The sequence below is a fragment of the Marmota monax genome, unplaced genomic scaffold, assembly GCF_021218885.2.
Source record: "Marmota monax isolate L192 unplaced genomic scaffold, Marmota_monax_Labrador192_F-V1.1 WCK01_AAM20220418_F8-fsc00010, whole genome shotgun sequence".
NCBI classification, from domain to species: Eukaryota; Metazoa; Chordata; class Mammalia; order Rodentia; family Sciuridae; genus Marmota; species Marmota monax.
The window spans coordinates 9,338,422-9,356,088 of record NW_026692321.1 but is presented as its reverse complement, the minus strand read 5'-3'; the positions used below and the strand labels follow the sequence as shown (position 1 = coordinate 9,356,088).

Here is a 17,667-nt window from a genome sequence, read left to right as displayed (position 1 = left end):
TTACAGGAAGAATCAAATAGCCTGATTTTTCTACTTCTTCAATTTATTTACTGAGCCAAGGGGAGAAATGTAATAAGCATTCTGTTTCACCATTTGTATTTCATATATTTTAAATTCTAATTATTTCTCTGCCATTGACTTAAGCTAAATCATGTAGTCTGGATAGATTTGCCATTTCATAGTGATGAGCAAAAGCTCTCACTGTTCTTTGTGTCTAGAAAGTCACTTTTTTTCTTAGTCCTTTGCATATTTGAACTGTTTTCTAGTTAGCATTCATTTATTTTGTGAGGACTTGTAATGTAATGAAGCTACTCTGGTACCCCATAATAAAATCCATATTGTCTTCTATATTTTTTGGGATTTAAAAAATTTATATGTATATTCTAATCAGTTACACAGGACAGCAGAATCCTTTGATACATTATATTCAAATGGAGCAGAATTTTTCACCTTGTACATGAAGTAGAGTCACACCATTTTGTAGTCATACATGTACCTGGGGTAGCTGTATCCATCTCATTCCACCATCTTTACTATCCCCATGCCCTGTATTTTTAATTATTTCATGAAGTTTTCTTTATTTTGTAGACAAACATAGGCAAGGCTAAATGACTTGGCTTTTGCCTTGAAGTTCATTTTTTCTGATTTACCGTGTTGCCTCTATTGGTCTTTTCATTACCATGAAAAGGAGCATTACTTTGCCTTTTTCCCTGGATCCTTTTCTCATTGTACCTAGTATTATCTAAATAATAACTGTATTTTTAATAAAATTAAAATGTTCATTTAAAAGAATTTGTAATTAAGCGAGAATGTGGAATTTCAGTATTCATTTATTTCGTCAGCAAGCACTTCCTCAGAGCTAGAGAATAGAAGGATGCACAAAAGGCCCCTCCTCAAGGAGCCCTTATGTGTAGTGAGACAGACTCAGACAAGGACAAGACTTGGCCTTCTGTGACCTGCCCTCTCACAAAGCATACAGTGCTATTGAAGAGCAGAAGCATTCAACTCTGGTGACACTTGTTCTAATGGTGAAGGGAGGAATAGTTCCTCAGGCAGGAAGGGGGGAAGGCTGTGTAACAGAAGTAGAGTTTGGGATACTCTCAGACAACACCACTGGAACGCATCGGTTTGTTGGGGTAGTGAATCCATAGGCACTTGTGTCTTGTTTTCCATGTGTATTTTATTTGGACTGATAGGTTTAGTAATGTTTAGAACAGGAATTATTTGGGGGCTTGATATTCACAGCTCTTCTCTATATCCTGTCTGGTATGTCATTCAAACTGTTAATTAATTGCCTTGGCATACCATTAGGCAGGAGTAGTCTGTTCAATCTGTAAATGACCATCTTCCTTTGATCCCATTCAACTCCTTTGAACTCCAGCTTATGTAGTCTCAACCTGTGCTATTGGTTATTCTTTCGTGATAGAACTCGACTTTTAGGATTCTCTGTGATGGAACAAAAGGAAAGCAAACTACTTACTTCCTTGTATTTTCATCCTCACTTATGAACACTGTACTGGCATCCTTAACTGTCTGAACTTTAAGACTTTTCAAATTTAACATTCTAAACCCAGTACTTCCCAGTAAACATATTATGTATCTTATTTTGTACCTACAAGTTTCTAGCCTAGAAATACTTACAGCTCATATTTTTAGTGCAGCAATTTTAGAGCTTTTGAGGGCTCAGAGAATATCTTAAGAATTAACTATTATGAACTCTTTCTGACCAGCACTTTCCACACAACCTCACAGGAAGCTGGCATTACTGGCATCATGATGCCTGTTTTATTGAAGAAATTGAAGCTTTAAGACAAATGGCCTACCAAGTTCATTTAGGTAGATAGTAGCAGGGATGGGTTTGGTCTTAGGTCTGCTTGTGATCAGTGCTTTTTTTTTTTTTGTAGATGGACACAATACCTTTATTTTACTTTAATGTTGTGTTGATGATCAAGCCCAGTGCCTCACACTTGTTAGGCAAGAGCTCTACTACTGAGCTACAACCCCAGCCCACAATCGGTGCTTTTTCTATAACCTCTCTGACTATTGTCTAAATATTTAGTTGGGTAATTGAAGAAACAGAAACCAAGATTTATTGTTCTTAAAAATAACCAAGACTATATATTACTTTTTTCGGGGGAAGGGACCCTAGGGATTAACCCAGATATGCTTAATCACTGAACCACATCCCCAGCCCTTTCTTAAAAAAATAATTTATTTCAATTAGGTATTCCCCAGCCCTTCTTAAAAAATTATTTTTAATTTTGAGATAGGGCCTCATTAAACTGTTGAGGCTGGCTTTGAATTTGTGATCCTCCTGCCTCAGCTTGGCAGTCTTATCCTAAACATGAAATGAAAACAATCAAAATCATTTATATAGCAACACTATAATGATGAATTATTTTTCAGATATATTTTACTTAAAGTGAAAAACTTTGCAAAGTAGGTTTTAGAAATACGCTTCTGGGATTACAGGTGTGCGCCACCATGCCTGGCTATATATTTTTATTTCACGAAGAATGATCTATTTTACTACTCAAGCTTGGTAGCAAGTTTGGTGGTTATGTTTCTCTTTTACACTGTCTTCTTCTTGAGTATTAATACATTTTTAAAAGGGATCTACTTTCCTATGCAGTAACTATATTGTAAATATTTAGTTCATTTTTCTACTACTTAGCAAAACCAAGAAGTAAATAGAAAATTGCACAATATCAGAGGTTACACACTCTTTCTCTCTCAAGGCATTAAGGGCAGTGGTTGTCATGTTAACAATAAATGATGGTGGCAGCTGTTGATCTATTTTATATCCATAATTATAGAACTAGTAGCTTATAGGTTCTTTTAAATTGTGGTTTAATGTACACAAAACTTATATGCCTTTAAATAATCAATGTCTGACTGGCATATAATCTTTTAAAGGATTTATTAATAATCAGATTATTTATATTTTATAGAAAATATTGGCTTAGAAAATTGTCTCATTCTAAAGACTTTTGTCTTTTTTACTTTTACATTTTCTTTTCATACTTTGACAGTGTTTTTTTCTGAGTTGTTAACCAGGCTTTTCAAGATGATTTTTTCCCTTAATTTTAAGGATACATTAAAAAAATTGTTATCTTAATGAGACTTCAAAATCAGTTGGCTAAAATGTGTACTAAACTCTTTGTGGGCATGAATTTGTTCACTGACTTCCCAGAGTATACAACAGTACTTGGCATGTAATATTCTTGAATATGTAATATTTAATATGTAATTCTGGGATGTTAGAAGAGCTATAGTTATAACCATTTATTGATATGAGATTTCTTTAAAAACAGGTAGTAATTCAGAATGTTTGGAGTGTTTAACCTAGAATTCAGTATTTTCACTTTAATATGGCATGTGTACCAAAAGGCATAGAAAACGGATCACTCCTTTTTAATTATTCCATGTAGATGATGGGCAGTTGAAGAGAGTGAAGCAGTTTAAATTCATTTTAGTACAGAGATCTGATATTTGACATTAAAAAAATCCCCTCAGAAAGGACAGATAAATTTTAATACAATATTTGAGAGAAGGTACAGTTTCTACTCTAAATATTACTGCCAGTAGTAGAAAGCTTTAATTAGTGTTTTAATTAAGAAAAAATCAAATGGGACATTTGAGCTAGTGGTTTAATGTCAGCAGGAAGCTAGAGGAAATTTCATTAAGCAAACATGTGGTTTAATGGCTTTTTTGGGAACAGCTTTATATTATTCACATACACTACAGTTCACTCATTTCAAGGACACAATTCGCTGATTTTTAATGTGTGCACAGAACTTTGTAACTATCTTAATTGGTATTATTCATTTTATAATTTTTATTACCCTGAAAATGACCCTCTATCCTTTAACCATCACTCCCATATGTGGGTCTGCATTTTAAGGAATTCATAATCTATTAAAAACTTTTAAAAGTTTTTGATAACTCATAATTTTTGGTTGAAGAAATATTTTTAGGATATTTTCATATTTGCATTTAGGGTTTTGTGTTGATTTTGCTGCTATAAATAGACAAAAACTTGTTAAGGTCAGGGGATAGGCTGGAGCACAAGCATATGAAGTGGGTAGAACTCCCAGGGACTAACAATCATTTATAACATGGCACCCCTGATGACTGTCAATGATTTGTTTGTGCCTGTTGACAAGTCCTTTGCTCTGACCTTATGACTTGTATAGGATGGAATCTTCAAGATGAGCCTTTCACCACAAGGAAGCCTCCTTGCAGCCACTCATTTCTCAGGGAAACTGAGCATCTGGGCCATCCCGTCTCTGAAGCAACAAGGAATGTGGCATCAAAATGAGCAGGTATGTCTCTTATGGGTGAGTACTGTTATAGTACTTCAGTTCATTCAATTTTCTTTTTTATAGCATCCACATTAGTTTCATCATTCCAAAACTGTCCTGTTATTCAGTTAAATTATACTATCAGTTGATGTCAATAGAGTAGGACAAATTAATAATAGACAGCAGAAAGAAAAAATGTGCCTTGTATTTCCCTGAGACTGTAAACTGAGCAGCACCTCTTCATTTAAAACAGATCTAATAAGACAGAATGGTAGACTTGTGGAATCTAAATTAATTGAAGGTGAAGGGAAGCTAGGATGGGGGGAAAATCCTCTCTAAAATCTGTGTATAAGGAAAAAAAATCTGTTTTTTTCTTTTTCTTGTACCAGGTATTGAATCTGGGGTGCTTAAATACTGAGCCACATCCCCAGCCCTTTTTTCTTTTAAAGAGTCAGGATATTGCTTAGGGCCTCTCTAATTTACTGAGGCTGGCTTTGAACTTGAGATTCTCCTGCCTCAGCCTTCTGGGTTGCTTGGAATAGATGTGTATACCACCGTGCCCAGCTGCATGCACTGATTTTAATGTGTGGTTCAATACACTCTGTATACCAGGTGTTGTCTACTAGTTGAACTGTTCTTCCCCACTACCCTTTACATTCTAAAAATTCAGAATGAAAATGTTAAGATTTCAGCAAAAGTCAGTATGGTCAAGGATTTGGAAGGTAAAATTCTTAAAGGGTTACAATTCTTAATGCATATTGCTAATTTTAATCATATGCTTTGAGACTTGAAAAGGAGTTCCTTCTCTTCACTCAAAGATGAGTTGCCCTAACATAGACAAAGATGGAACATTTTCATTTTTATTGTCCTGAAATGACCAGTTTCAAGGATTAGATGGTTTTTGTTTTTGAGTAACGGGTTGAATTAGCACTTATAAATAATTTGAATTCATAAGGGGAAGGTAGAGTTAGATCATAAACTTGAACTTGGTTTAAAACCCCGTGGTTTTAAAACATGCTTATAGCCATACATTGTGATAGTGGAGGCTTAAAGAAAAATCTTTCCTCAACTACCTGTAGTATGATATAAATTTTTTTTTACTCTCTGGTTACTTTACATTTTATCATTTTAAGGATTAATTCTTCTCTCATCTTGAGTTTTCCACCATTTGCCCATGGACAGATCCATCTTTGGATAGTTTTATGATTCTAAAATTAGAGCATATTTCTTTAATGATCTGAATGGATCAATGTCAGAATTACTAATTTTTTTCCAGAATAACAGAAAAATAGAAAGTGGCTCTACAGTTTTCTACTGTATTCTCAGATTAAAATTTTTTAATTGTATATGGACACAATACCTTTATTTTATGTGGTGCTGAGGATTGAACCTAGGGCCTTGCATGTGCTGGGTGAGTGCCCTACTGCTGAGCCACAACCCCAGCCCCCAACTTTTTTTCTTGTACACAGAGGATTTTTTTCCGCTCCTAGCTTCCCTCCACCTTCAATTAATTTAGATTCCACATGTCTACCGTTCTGTCTTACTGGATCTGTTTTAGATGAAGAGGTGCTGCTCATCCTACGGTCTCGGTAGTGAAATATAAGGCACATTCATTCCTTCTGCTTTGAAACTATAGCTATTACCTTATTTCTTCCCTGTGGAGTGATCACCTGTCATAACTACTTAACATCTTTAGCAAGATATGTCAGGCAGCAGAGCTTTCACCAGACTGTTGAACTGTCTGGAGATGGGATTATAGTTTAATTTGTATGACATATATTTCATGTTGTACTTCCTGAGGCTTGATATATGGAGTCTGTTTTCCATCTTTATTCAGAAAAAAAAGACATTATTTAAGTAATTGATACAAAAATATTGTGTATGTTTCATGGTTGTGAATGTGTGGTGATAAAGTATTCAGCTTCCTTGGGAGGATCCTAATGTTCTTTGGATATTTGGGAAATTTTTATGCTTGTGCAACATGTTTTTAAATGGTGAAAACCTTTGAATTATAAAGATGTTTTCCCCTCCAGGCTTTGTTTTCCTAAGTTATTTTGATTTTCCTAATAAAAATATCGACCAGTTTCTGAAGCATTCTTAATATTTCATCTTCTGAGTATCCTAGAATGTCAAGTATACAGTATTAGAACTATTCATTGCAAAATTGATTAGTGTGCTCTTTTGTTAACTGAGATTCTGGGGCCCCTTTATTGCCTGCAAAGATAAATTGCATCTTATTGTGGTACTTATTGGCATACACTCAACTTTTTGACTGGTTAGGCTTTTTTTGTCATTAATTGCCAATCAATGTCATTATGATTCATTACTGTTTAATGTTGTTCGTTAGATTTTTATAGTGACTATGAAAGAAACTTAAAATATCGCTTAAAAACCTTGAAACCTGGGAAGGAATAAATGTAATTTTCCCCATGGTTTTAAAACATGCATTCAGATAAGTTACGGGAAAAAAAAGGAGGGGATTTCAGAAATAGAAGAGGGAGGTACATGGTAAGAAGAGATGAGTTCAAGGTATAAGTCTGACTCCATCGTTGCATCAGCGAGGATCTTTGTATAGAAATATGCTGAGCTTTTAGAAGGGGAACACAGTAGGAAATGCCATAGTTTGATTATTGAGCACATACCTTCTGTGCTTTTGATTCAATTGCTCCCTGAACAGTGCTCAGAACTTAAGTCGATCTGTCAGGAGGGATGCAACTTGATTCTCAAGCTAATAAGTGTATTAAAACTCTACAAATCGCTAGTGTTACTCGTCAGTTCTGATTTGGTTGACGTAGATTTTTTTTCTCTTAATGTCTGCATAAACTGGAAAAAGTAGCTTTTTGGGGGTCTCAGAACTAGAAACTGACTTGGTTGCCATTCTGCAGGCCATTCTGCAGGTTATGATGCCCTTTGCTTAGGGAGCTTAGCTAGTTAATGAACCCGAGTCCTGCTGGGATTGCCATCCCTGCTCAGCACCACAGGCCAGGAGTGCCAAGCCTTCCCTTTTCAAGCAGCTGCTCAGCCTGGACAAAGGCTATCTGGATAGAACAGACTCTGCCCTCTGAGATCCCAGCCAGTTTTAGCCTCAAAAGAAATTTAGGTCTAGAGTTGGGGATTGGGAAGGCATTTATATTTATTCTCTTAAATCCTGTGACTGGTAAAAATGCAAACTCCTCTGTTGACTTGTCATCCCTTCTAGTCTGATTGTCAAGTGCTTTACTCTTGGATCCTCCTCTCCCTGTCTGCTGCTTTTGTCTCAGCTTTTCTACTGTTTGATCATAGTTTTCTTCATTCCATCATTATCTCTGATGAGGTTTCATCCTCTTCACAGACACTGGTTTCTTTGAGTATGCCTATCTCAGACCTTTATAGCTTGAAAGGATGAAGGTGCACGTATGATTTTTTTTCTTTTACAAAATTTACTCTGATAACATCAGCTGTTACCTAATGAGCATTTGCTTTGTTCTGTGTTATGTAGCAAGCTAAGATTTGATTTCAACTTTCTGACTCTGTTCATGTGGGAAAATATATTGAAAAAGTGGGAGAAAAACTTAAGCCAGTGAATGCCAGCATGTCCAAAACAAATTTTTATCCCCACAGTATTAGGCATGTCCTTACAGTTTAGGAACACTCTATTAATTGAAAGATGAGATTTCTTTTTAATAGATTAAGAAGGCAGGAATTATATTGTTTGATTCATTTTTGGCATTGATTCTTATTTAATCTTTAAAAACACAGAAATTGTTTTTCTCAGTGAATATAATGCAGACCTTTTTTCAGCCCTCTTATATGTGCTCAGCTCTTAAGAAGTTAGTGTGTACCAGGTATTAGAATTAATAATTGAGAAAGTTTCTCACTCGCAAACACTTAGCTTTATAATAGATATGTAGAGACTTGTGACATAGTGGGGCCTGGGTTGGAGGTGGTCACTATTTTCCAGCAAGAGGAGTTTGTATAACTACTGAGTCTTCCACTTGTGTTCTAGGAAAATAAGTAATTGTTTTCTTTAACTATTTTTTTAGTTGTAGATAGACACAGTAACTTTATTTTCATGTAGTGCTGAGGATTGAACCCAGTGCCTCATGCATGCTAAGTGAGTGTTCTCTACTTTTTTGCTACAACTCCAGGTCGGTAATTGTTTTCAATTGGGACTTCACTGTATGTGTGAATAAAATCTAGTGTGTTAAGTGTAATTTCTAAATACTTTGTTTCTGTAGTCTTAATAACATAATTGTGAAATAAAAGTTGAACTGTTCAGCTGGACACAGCGGCGCACGCCTGTGATCCCAGCATCTCGGGAGGCTGAGGCAGGAGGATCATGAGGTCAAAGCCAGCCTCAGCAATGGCGAGGCACTAAGCAACTCAGTAAGACCCTGTCTCAGCTAGGGACGTAGCTCACTTGGTGTAGATATACCTGCCTTGCATACACAGGCTCTGGGTTCAATCCCCAGCACTGCTCCCCCAAAAACAAAAATACCCAGAATAAGGCTAGGGATGTGGCTGAGTGGTTGAGTGCCCCTGAGTTCAATCCCTGGTACCAAATTAAAAAGTTAAATTGTTCACTGAATTTCTGCTAAGTTCTAGTGTAGGAAGTACACTAACCTTAAGGTATGCATAGTCTTGCAAGGGAAATTATAAATACAAGGTAAAATAACATGTTAATGTCATGAAAATGTAAGCTTGGAGGGGAAAAAAAAAAACAGAATTCACTGGTAGTGCTGGGAGAAAAATTCTTGGAAATTTTAGTAAGGCTTAGCTATTTACAGAGTAATTTTCATATTTTTGTTTATCTCATAGCATTCCTACTCATAAAAAGATGTTTTTATACCCATTTTAATAGATGGGAATGGTGCCAAAAGAGTAACCTAAAATCACTATTAGAATCAAGATTCCATTTTGATTCAGGTTTCTGACTTCATCACTTCTTCCAGTGCATATTTAAACTAATTTTATCCCTTTCTAATGTTTTTATTAGTGCATTTTAGTTAAAATAGTGGGATTCATTTTGACATAATCATACATGCATGGAATACAATTCTGTTTCAGTCCCCAATACTCCCTCCCCACCACTGGCCTTTTTTAAAATTTATTGCTTTAACTGGTGATTTAAGTTTTTGTTCGTTTTTTATGCTTGGATAAAATACTGATCTCCCCCCCTCCACCCATGGGCATATGAGTTAAAGGGAACCCCAGGGAGAGTTATCACTTTGCAGTATATATGAGCAACATCCTCTGGAGTCATGTGGTTTATTATGCAGAGGACTTAGACATGTGCAAGTGTAGAGTAATAAGTGAAAACTGTAAGATTGTGGTTTACCAAATGTGTAGAGTCTCCTTTAAAGAGAAATGCAGGCTTTGAAAACTGACATAGCTGGAGTTTTCTCATTCCTCTTGCCATAATCAGGTGAGCTTGGGTCAGCCAGGTAGAGCAGAGCTTTGCCTCCTTTAATGGCTGCTCTAGGAAATCAGTGGGTAGATTATAAACTAATGAGTTTATAATAGAGTATCTGGTAATATAAACACAATCAGCTTATAATTTTAGCTCAAATGTTGCCTCAGAAGAAACTAATGTGACTGCTGCCCTGTGCTACCCTGAGCCTCTTTTCCAAAATTCTGTATTCGGCTCATTTGGGGCTTCCTTCATGCAACTTGCCGCTTTATTAGTTTTTATAATATACTTTATGTGATTGAGTATCTTCTCTGTAAAACCTAATGATTAAAGATAGTTATGGAAGTGCCTATTCTGATTTACTTCTGTTCAGTTTTGAATTGATTTAAATGCTTCAGCTTTCATTGTCGATATGAAAATCCATCTGGCTAGAAATCTGTGAGTGTTAAATTTTGTTCACGTCTGGAATAGAATAAAATGGCTTAAATGATTTTCATTTCAAACATTTCCCGTATGTTATATTTATATCTTTACATCTCATTTTTGGCCTTAATTTTCCTCTAATGTTTTATTTACTTGCCTATTTGTATTTCTGTAGGTCTAGAAATGGGAATAGACAAATATATTTCCCATTTTATTTCTTTAAGCATAGTAGGTGTTAGACTAATTTTGTTAAGTGGATGAATCAATGAAGGATCAATGGGAAGATGACAGTTTACGTGATTCTTGATAGAATCCACAGGTATTTTCACAACTTTGCTAAACTATGAGCTCTCTGAGAATGGCCATTAAGTATTTCATGAAATGTATTTCATCCACAGAATTTTTTAGGCAAAGCATATTAAACACTAATAAATGTGGAATGAAAAATTCATTTGAAACGTTCCTTTCAGGAGTCTGATGGAGGGTAGAGACTTTATTATATTTAGATTCCACTTGTAAAAATAAATCAAAATCTTTAGGTGTGGGGGAAAAAAAAAAGCATTGCTTTAGTCCTAGTAGTCTTTCTCTATAAAACCTCTATCCATATTCTTAGGACCTTCCCCAGACTACTGCTGCATTAAGTGATGGCAGCATGATTGTTTGTAGATATGCAGTAGCAAGAATATATTGGGGCAGAAGGGTGATTGCTTTCCTCACTATATAAATGTCACAACAGACAGGGTCATTTAATAACAAATGATTTTTTTCCTGATATCTAGAATTTGGAAAGGGACAGCTTTTACTTTTTGTTCTTAACCAGGCATTATAGGCAGAGATTCAGAAGGGTTGGAGTTGGTAAAACAGTTCTTACTTTTCATTGCTGACCTTTGTCAGTAGCAATTCCAGGATTTCATCTGTAGACCTTGTCAGCTGACCCACATCGGGCAACAGAAACTGACGGAGTCGAATAAGGGTTATAGCTGAAACTCCTGTAATAAAAAGTTGAGAGGTTCCTGAGTTTAAAGCCAGCCCTATGCAACTAAGGGGGAGACCCTGTCTGTAAATAAAATATTTAAAAAAGGGCTGGGGATGTGGCTCAGTGGTCAAGTGCCCTGGGGTTCAATCCCCCCACCCCAAGCACATTGATTTAATCAAAGTTTCACAGGGTCTTAGAGCCTTCAGAAACGAAGACCCAAGATTCAGGGAAAGTGGTCTGTTACTGGTGCATTTTATTTATGTAATAGTGACATGTTCATAAATGCTCATAACATAGTTTGCTCCATTTTAGTTCCCAGTATATTGTGTTTAGGTTTGACAAAGGATGGATAAGGGAGGGGCAGTATACACAGGTTATTTTGGTAATCAAAAGGCTCTGGAGGCATTAACATTTCATTCTCTCAGAGGTGGTGTCCAACTTTCTGGACCCAAACTGGCCTCCATTTTTGTGATCTGACCCAATTATCTACACTGACTACCTATCTGTAACTTTTGCTTCATTCCCCCATACAATTTTAGGGACACCTTACTATAAGGAAAAAGGGCGATGAAACACTCTTGCTGCTTCAAGCTGAGAGGGGGTGATGTAGGGTCGGGCAAACAGTTGGAGTCTCCTTTTAGAAATTGGGTTGGTGGAGGGGTCCGTGGTAAAATTCTGGTTCCAAAAGAACAGGTTGTAAAGTCATCTGGGGGTGGGTTCTTCTGTGATAGGAACAAAAAGATATGAGATCAATACAGAATACATGTTGCATCTGGAACATGTTAGTGAATGTCATGCAGATGATAGAAATCAATAATCTCTCACTAGGAGGTGCAAGATCTGAGAAGTTGTCCCCATAACAAAGCTGGGGGAGGACAAGGTTATTTGGAAATGTAAATCTTGAACATTGCCGGAGTTGTTGGGAATGTAAATACAACACTGAATTTTTAATATCACAGATTTTCCATAAGATGTAGTTAAGCTACTTAATATTATCTGATTTTTTGTAAAATATTTTTATTGGTATGACCTCCTGTGTTTAGAGATCCCTTTATTTCTGTTACTTAGGGCTAGATAATCATATTAGCAAACATTAAGTCTACCTGTGTAGGAGGTTAGGAAGATCTCAGGCCTTAAACGGACTAAAAACTTCTGACCCTGGCAGTTTCTCTTCATAGTGATCAGGCACTCCTGCCTAAGAATCTTCTCTTCTGTAGTCTCCAGTCTTATTTTTTGTGGGGTTAACACAAGTGTACATCTTAACTTACATTAGAAGAGCTATTTTTTTTCTTTTGAATGCCAAGGATGGACTGTGCTTTGGTTATAACTGTTCTGCTAGATATTTAAGATCAAGCTGGTCAGATTGACCTTGTTCCCATCTGTTAAGAGTCAACTGAGTGTTCTCAGTTGCTCTCTAAGGGCTTCCTGGGCCTTCTCTACTGATGCTTAGTAACTGGCGAGTTGCTTGTAGAGGTCATGGATACTTTGTCAAGTCTTGAATTTCTCATGAAAGTTCCTTAGGTGCTTCTCTACCTCGCAGAGACACTTGGCAGAGATGAACTTCTGTTTCATCTGCCAGACTCCTCTTCAACTGGGGCCGTGCTTCTCCCAGAGACCCTTCCTATTGTACAGCCAAGGAGCTCTGAGAGACTTAGCCAAGCTCTTTGCATATTCTTCAATCTTTATCCTCTGTTGACAAATTCAGACATTTCTTTCTACGTTTGTTTGCCTTTCAGTTGCTTTTGGAGCACCAGTTCGAACCCAGCCCTGGTGCCATTGCTTTGCGGTTTTTTCTTATCAGCCCAGAAGTAGTCACAATAGCTCTTCTCTGTTGGCTTTAGCAGTTGCTGTTCAGGCATTGTGTCTGGGTGAGGGAATATAACGCAACTTATCTTCTCTGTGTGGTCAACTGTATTCTCAAGATTATATATTTAGTCTTCATTGCCTGACGTCTATCTTCTGGGTGGTCTCATTTGCTGGAGATGCTTTCCATTGAATTTTTAATTTGGCTTATTGATTCCTTCATTTCAAGGATTTCTTCTCAGGATCTCTTTATTGAAGTGATCTTTTGCTACCTGTATTTGCTCTTATATCATCCTTAAAGTTGCAGAGCAGTTTTACCAAGTACATTCTGAATTCCTTTTCTGACATTTCTTCTACTGTACTGTCAATGGATTCTATTATTGGAGCATCTTTGTTTGGAGAGCTTTATACCCTTGTTTTTTTATGTTGTTTGTGTCTCTTCCCATTTATTGGTGTGCATCTGAGGCAGTACGGTTTCTACCCTGTAGACTTGTAGTATCCCTGAAGGTTTCTAGTATCTTGCCTTTGAGAGGGAGACCAATATTGACAGCACAGATCTGGGTTTCAGTTTCCATAGGCTCCACCACAGTGCAGTCCCAAGATGACTCCTGGATCACAAACAATTGATAAACTCCCAATATTTTAATTTTGATGGACACAATAATTGTACATATTTATAGGGTACAGTATGATACCTTGATACATGTGTGTAATAGATAATGATCAAATTGGGGCAATTGTGATATCCATCTCGAGGATCCTGAACATGTATCGTTTCTTTATTTTTGTTCTTATAGTTGTAAACTATAGTAGACCTATTGGCAACTGTTTTCTAAGATTTAAGATTTCCAAAAAAAAGAAAAACTTTTTTTTTTTACTAGTCTTTTCCATGCTGTTGTAACTTTGGAGATGAAGTAAGGAGCATTGAGCCAATAGTGTATTTGACTTAATGATATCTGAGAGATTGACATGCCATTATGTTCCCAAAGATGAGCATAATACCATGTTGCCTTGATTTTAGAATATGAATGGATTAACTTTGAAGATTGCATGATTATCTTCTTTTACTTAGTAAATTTTTAGTCACAGAAAGTTAGAATTAGTGGACAACATGGAGGTTATCCAGTCAGGTCTTTGTGCTCTGAAGACCAAGGCCTGGAGAGGTTGCTCAGTTTATATGGGGCTGAATTTGAATGACCACCAAGGCTAATGTTGAGACACAACAATATTGCCGTCTTCCTCCTATTATATAGGGTGGGTGGGGTATGTGTGTGGAGTGAATTCTTATTGTATTTTGCTTTCATTTGTGTTAATTGTACATTTGTTAACTTATTGTTCTTATGCATTCTATTTCATTTATAAAACTGAGTCACAATACCTGCCTGTGCCCACGTGAACTCTAAGAAAAATTGCTTTTCCAGACTACTATGTTGAGGAAGATTTCAGTTAATTGTAACCAAGATCATAGAAAAGCATCATCTCTGTATTTGGTTATTTAAAATTTAATTCCATAACTGTTGATGATTTTCTCACAATTTTCTTACATAGTTGACTCAAGAAGTCATGTGTATATTTTCATATTTAGCCAGGCTATGATGACCTTAATCCTAACTGGAGGCTCTTTACTGAGAAGAGAAAAAAAGTAAAAGGTGAGTTGTAAGAAATGATTGTTAAAACCTCAAGAGACTGCTCTTATTACATAAGGTATTCTTTAGATGGTAAAGTCTCTAGGTACTTTTGCTTCACCGTGGAAGAAACACCAGAAGTTCACAGCATTAGAACCAGGCAGTAGACTCAGTGCTCTGTTTGAGCCTCCCTAAATGGCTGAAGCAGAGCACAATGTCTGTGGCACAGGTCTCCTGCCAGAGCCAGCCCTGAAATGGCACACAGGTCAATGCTCAGAAGCACACATCTTTTCACATACCTCTGGAGAAGATAGCTGTAGGAGGTCTACAACTGGTAAGCTGAAGAGTAATCTTTGTGGATGGGAGGTCATTAGGATTAGGCTGGCAGGGCTTTCTTTTTAATTTTTTGATATATCTCCAATTTTAAAATTTATTTTCAAAATGAGTGCATATTATTATAAATAGGGAATAAATCAAGATGTATTTTTAAAGAAAAGTGCTGATTGTTACTTAATTGGTAAACACAAACAAAATAATTGTTACCTTGAGGTTTTTTAATTTTTGGCTAAGGAATATACATACTTTTTCTTGTGGTGCTGGGAATCAAATCCAGGACTCGGTGCACATGAAACGAGTGCTCCACCACATGCCTTCCCCCCGCACCCAGGATTATTTTTCTTTCTCAAACGTCTCCGAATTTTTAAGTGTCACTTACAAAATCAGTAATAGACACACATTTTGAATCTACATTATTATAATATGCTTTTTTCACATTTAAAAAGCATTGCAAATATTGATTAGTATTGTGTCAGAATCCAGGCTTTGAATGACGTGTTTTGTTAAATCATCTGAAACACTCATTCAGAAATACTTGAGGAAAAAATAATAATTTGTGAAAGTATAAGTTAGAATGTGATTTAAATGACCCACCCCTTCTTCCTTCTTTCCTTCCTTTCCTGGAAAGAAGCCCCAGAAACATATTTTCTTTAAATTCTTTGTATGAATTGCCTTAGGCTTTCATTGGAAGAAAATAGTGTTAGGATTTTTTAAAATTAAAATGAGTTATTTTCATAGTGCTAAACTTCTGTTTCAAAATCTTTCTCCTTAGTTTGTTTTTAAATTTATGGCTTGTTGTTACAGGTATTACCTTTAAACCATATCATATCTTTTGTTGGACAGCTAAGGTTAAAATAAAAAGCACAATGAATCTGACAAATATCATCACATTTCTTTTGACTGCCTCTGTTGGGTGGAAATTCTTCATTGGCTTTGAATGCTTTTTCCTTTATTAGTTAAATGTTTAAGAGGAAATCTGCAGTGGAAGCTATTGTATATCTGTCATATGGTTTTAGAGGGCATACTTCTGTTCTTGTTTGTATGAAAGTGGTAGACATGCATTTTCTAAAACCTTTTAAAATCTTAGTATACAAATGCATTTTGTATTTATCTGCCTTTTAATTTATGTTGAAAATGGTGATGTATCTTTCCTGACTATATGCTTAGATTTTTTTTATTTTAATAATATTGGTGATTGAACCCAAGAGTGCTGTCACTGAGCAGTATCTCCAGACACACACACAAATTTATAAATTTTTAAAAAAATTTTCTTATTTTGAGAAAGTCGTGCTAAGTTTCCCAGTCAGCCGTGAACTTGTGATCCTCTTGTCTCAACCTCCTGAGTAGCTGCGATTACAAGTGCATTTAGGGGCCTGTCTATATTTTTTTGGTGAAGGATTTTAATTGACTTACCTCTATATCCCTAGAGCTTTGGACTTTGACTAATTGTTGGCACTTAGATATTTGTTAAATGAATTACTATACCACTGTCTACCTCCTACCTGAGTAAAAGTTTAATGACTTCAACTTGATTATTTTTTCTGATTATTTAAGATACCTTTAGGGTCCACATAATATAGATAGGTTTGAATTTAAAGTTATTATAGTAAATACATTGTACTTAAATCTGTGAATGTGGTTTTTTTTTAATTTGCATTCATTTTCTTCTTCCTGTTAGATAAAGAGTCCTTTTACCCACTGATAGATGTCAGTTGGTGGGCTGATAGTGCAGTGATTTTGGCTCGATGCTCTGGTGCTCTAACTGTGTCTTCAGTGAAAACCTTAAAGAATTTATTGGGCAAGTCTTGTGAATGGTTTGAGCCATCACCTCAAGTCACTGCTGCCCATGATGGGGGATTTTTAAGTTTGGAGGTAAGACTTTCCTCTTTAAGAGTAAACGTGCATTTCACCAAAAATCTAAATATTGAGCTTAATTTTTGTTGTCCCATGATCTAATCTTGTATTTAAAAACAAAATCTGAGTAGCATCAGATATAAGACACAATATTAAAGTTCAGTTAATAAAAAGAAATTGCATCATGATAGAAAACTTGTGGTCATTATGCCTTCAAAGCCTTTCTTCACTGAAATGATAAATTTTTTTCTAGATTAGTTATCTTAAAATGTAGAATGGGATAAACTATCATTTAGGTATTTCCTAATGTTTAACTTGTTTCTTTGAAATGTGTTAACTTAAAATTTTTGGTTCTTTTAGTAAAACAAAACAAAAACAACCTTGTTTACCATGACAAAAGACTTGAAAATAGAGGCTAGCTTTTGAGAGTTACGTTTTGGTCATATAAAATTCTTATTTCAAGTCTTTTTACAGGAACAGTCTTCAGTGGCTATCATTTTAGTTCAGACTGGCAAATGTTTTTTGTTCCCAAGTTTGTTATTGAGTCTAAAGATGTTCTTTAAAGAGAATAGCTTAAAATATAAGCCAGCTCTGTTAAGCCTGAAATGAAAGTTATCTTTAATAACCAGGCTTTCAGATAGGGAACTTTGTTAAGCTCTTAGACTTTTTTTAAAAAGGGGCAGGGAGAGAGCTTATTTTTGATGAAGCAAATAGATACCTTAATGTTCATTCTCTAAATAGATGTAAAATATTGTCATCCAATTTGTCCATATAGCAAGTACAGGAATATCAAAAGTAAAAGCAATTCATTCTCAAGTTCTTTCTCTAAAATAATTAGGCATATATTTATAAGACTGTATTATTGATGTGTCACTAAAATAGCCTTTGGTTTTGGAGATTTGGATCTGATAATGTCCATGTATGTTTCTGCAGAAATTAATGTATATGCTTGTTGTT

The 17,667-nt window shown here is 35.7% G+C and overlaps 1 protein-coding gene across 3 annotated transcripts in view; it reads left to right on the top strand.

Annotated features, from left to right (window-relative positions):
• Nbas (NBAS subunit of NRZ tethering complex) overlaps positions 1–17,667 on the top strand; it is a 330,311-nt gene that overhangs the window by 67,711 nt on the left and 244,933 nt on the right. For all 3 annotated transcript variants that reach the window (XM_058578372.1, XM_046441292.2, XM_046441291.2), the window contains exons 12-14: positions 4,197–4,325; positions 14,481–14,544; positions 16,535–16,728. In XM_058578372.1, coding sequence (XP_058434355.1) covers positions 4,197–4,325; positions 14,481–14,544; positions 16,535–16,728 — 387 coding nt within the window. The remainder of the gene's footprint in view (positions 1–4,196; positions 4,326–14,480; positions 14,545–16,534; positions 16,729–17,667) is intronic.